Source organism: Manihot esculenta, chromosome 5 (genome assembly GCF_001659605.2).
Source record: "Manihot esculenta cultivar AM560-2 chromosome 5, M.esculenta_v8, whole genome shotgun sequence".
NCBI lineage: Eukaryota > Viridiplantae > Streptophyta > Magnoliopsida > Malpighiales > Euphorbiaceae > Manihot > Manihot esculenta.
Window position 1 is genome coordinate 24,776,764 of NC_035165.2, and position 2,302 is coordinate 24,779,065.

General features: G+C 42.3%; 1 protein-coding gene across 1 annotated transcript; it reads right to left on the minus strand.

The window, feature by feature from the left end:
* Positions 1 to 974: 974 nt before the first annotated feature.
* On the minus strand, positions 975 to 2,302 carry LOC110616006 (E3 ubiquitin-protein ligase CIP8). Its single transcript, XM_021758301.2, has one exon. It carries the CDS (start codon positions 2,192 to 2,194, stop codon positions 1,127 to 1,129), a length of 1,068 nt encoding a protein of 355 aa, XP_021613993.1. The 5' UTR covers positions 2,195 to 2,302; the 3' UTR covers positions 975 to 1,126.

Here is a 2,302-nt window from a genome sequence, read left to right on the forward strand (position 1 = left end):
TTACCCTTCCTATAGTAATAAATGGCGTAAGATGTGAAATATGTTTCAAAACACCAAAAATCATGTCATCTGCAACTGCACCAACACAAACTACTGAAGAGAAGGTAGAGTAGAGTAGTAATTGCTGCCAGTTCCACATGAAATATAAATGAAGTCGGCATATTTTTATCTAGAGGAGCTCACATCAAAATAATATTGAAATTTCCTTCCTCTAAGCTTTGTTAAGCAAATCCAAGCTAAAGACAACATAAAATACTCATGGATGTATCCAGAAGATGATATGAGGAAATGCCATATGGTGATGTTTGTGCTACTATGCCAAACTAAATTGAAAATCAGTTATTGGGTCAAACAATCGGTAAGTCAGATGCCTTGGTTGCAGTCTACTACCTTAGACTGCAACAAAGAATTGGATTTCACACAAACTGAAACATCAAAAAGTTGAGTTATAATATTACCATTCAAATAAAACATATAAATCTTTGTTTATTTGACAAGCAGCAAGAGACAACGTTGAATAGCATACATCAAAATGCATGATGAAAGAAAAGAGAAAACCAGGGGACATAAATTAATTTTCACTTTTCACTTTCTACTCTCTGCGAAGAGAAGGGGGAGGGAGAACCGTCCTTGATATCCTTTCCATCTTAAGTGTGTATATATACAAAATAGGTGGATTAACCAACACTAGCTATGCAATAGCCTCGTAGGTGTTATATAGCGCTTTTTTTTTGTCGAAGAATAAATGAAAGAAAATTACAGCTGGTTGACTGGTTCATTAGTCTGAAACTAAATTCAGAAAATTAATATATCCCAGCATACCAACTAAAATGGTAGAAGAACTATGAGAAACAATCTCTAAAGTCCAACCCATAAAGCTACAGAATTCATCCATCTATTTACTAAAATGTATTGCTTCCCGTTAATGCGCCTACTTCAATTGACAAATATTGGATTATACATGAGAGGAAAGAAAACCAAACAGAGTAAATATTATTTACATTCATATGCAAATGAAATCAAATCCAGCTTTATCTAATCCACAGAAGTAAATAAACAACCAAAGGTTCATGAACCATTAAACTACACGAGTAAAATTTTAAATTGACTTGCATACCAATTAAAATCAAGTGGAACCCAAACTATCATCGCCAGAACCTGAAGCACCGCCTGAAGTGCCCGCCGCTTTCTTCTTTCTGTCCTCCTCATACTCTGAGTCATCCGTTGGCAACTCAAACCTACAAACAGGACAAGAATTCCTAGAACCCAACCACGGCACAATGCAGTCCCCATGGTACCCATGTCCACACGGCAATTTCGTCTCTGTTTCACCAACATTAACCATATCCTTGCATATGGCACACACAAGACTATCCGCCTCTGACATGATCTTAATCGCGGGCAACGATGACACCACCGATTTTGCTGCAGGTGGAGCCCCTCTCCTTCCACCATCACTTTCAGCCAAGTTCTGCAGCAGCGCCTCGTATCCAGCGGCATCCACGTAATCCTCCGGATTGCCTATATATCTATCGGTCTCCGGGACTTCAAGACGAAATTCAATCGAGTTGTCCTCCAGCCCCATCAGAATCTCAGCCCAGTCAAGGATCCGGTTACGCCCGCTCCTCGCTCGGGTAGCAAAGTCCCGGATCCGGAGACGAAGAATATCGCGCTGTCTTGTCCTCAGATCTTCGTAATCTTCCTCTTCGTTTTCGTTATCAGATCGATCCTCTCCTTCTTCACCGTCATGCTGTCCTTCATCTCTGTTCCCTTCGTTTTCATTCTCGTTCTCATTTGCATCGTCTTCATCCTCGTCTTCATCTTCGTCGTTGTCCAATTCATTGAGCTCGATCCTCAAAAAATCGTCCTCAGATTGGGGGTCCTGCGGAAGAGGAGGCGCGTCCTCGTCACGCGCCGCCTGCGCGATTATGCGAAGCATTTGAAGGAATTGGGATCCAAAAGTCGAATCATCAGCCTGGTCTGATATTAGGGAAGGAGTTGCTGAGGGCGAAGTTGACGGAGCGGGGATTAATTCAACGAAACCATTCTTGCACTCAAGGCAAATAACATCTGGTTGATTGGCTAGGGTTTCGATAGAGACGCGTTTGTTGCAGTTGTAGCACCAGTACTGAGACGTATCGGTTTCCGATACGGAAACGGCGGGTGTCGGCAACCGAGACGGGCTTTCGGCCATAAGGTTTGCTTTCTGTGTTGATACGGCCGATGAACCGCCTGCTTAAGATGAGGAAGGTACGAAGAAAAGTGAGAGGAAGGAGTCGTTTGCAACGCCCACTGTCGTTAT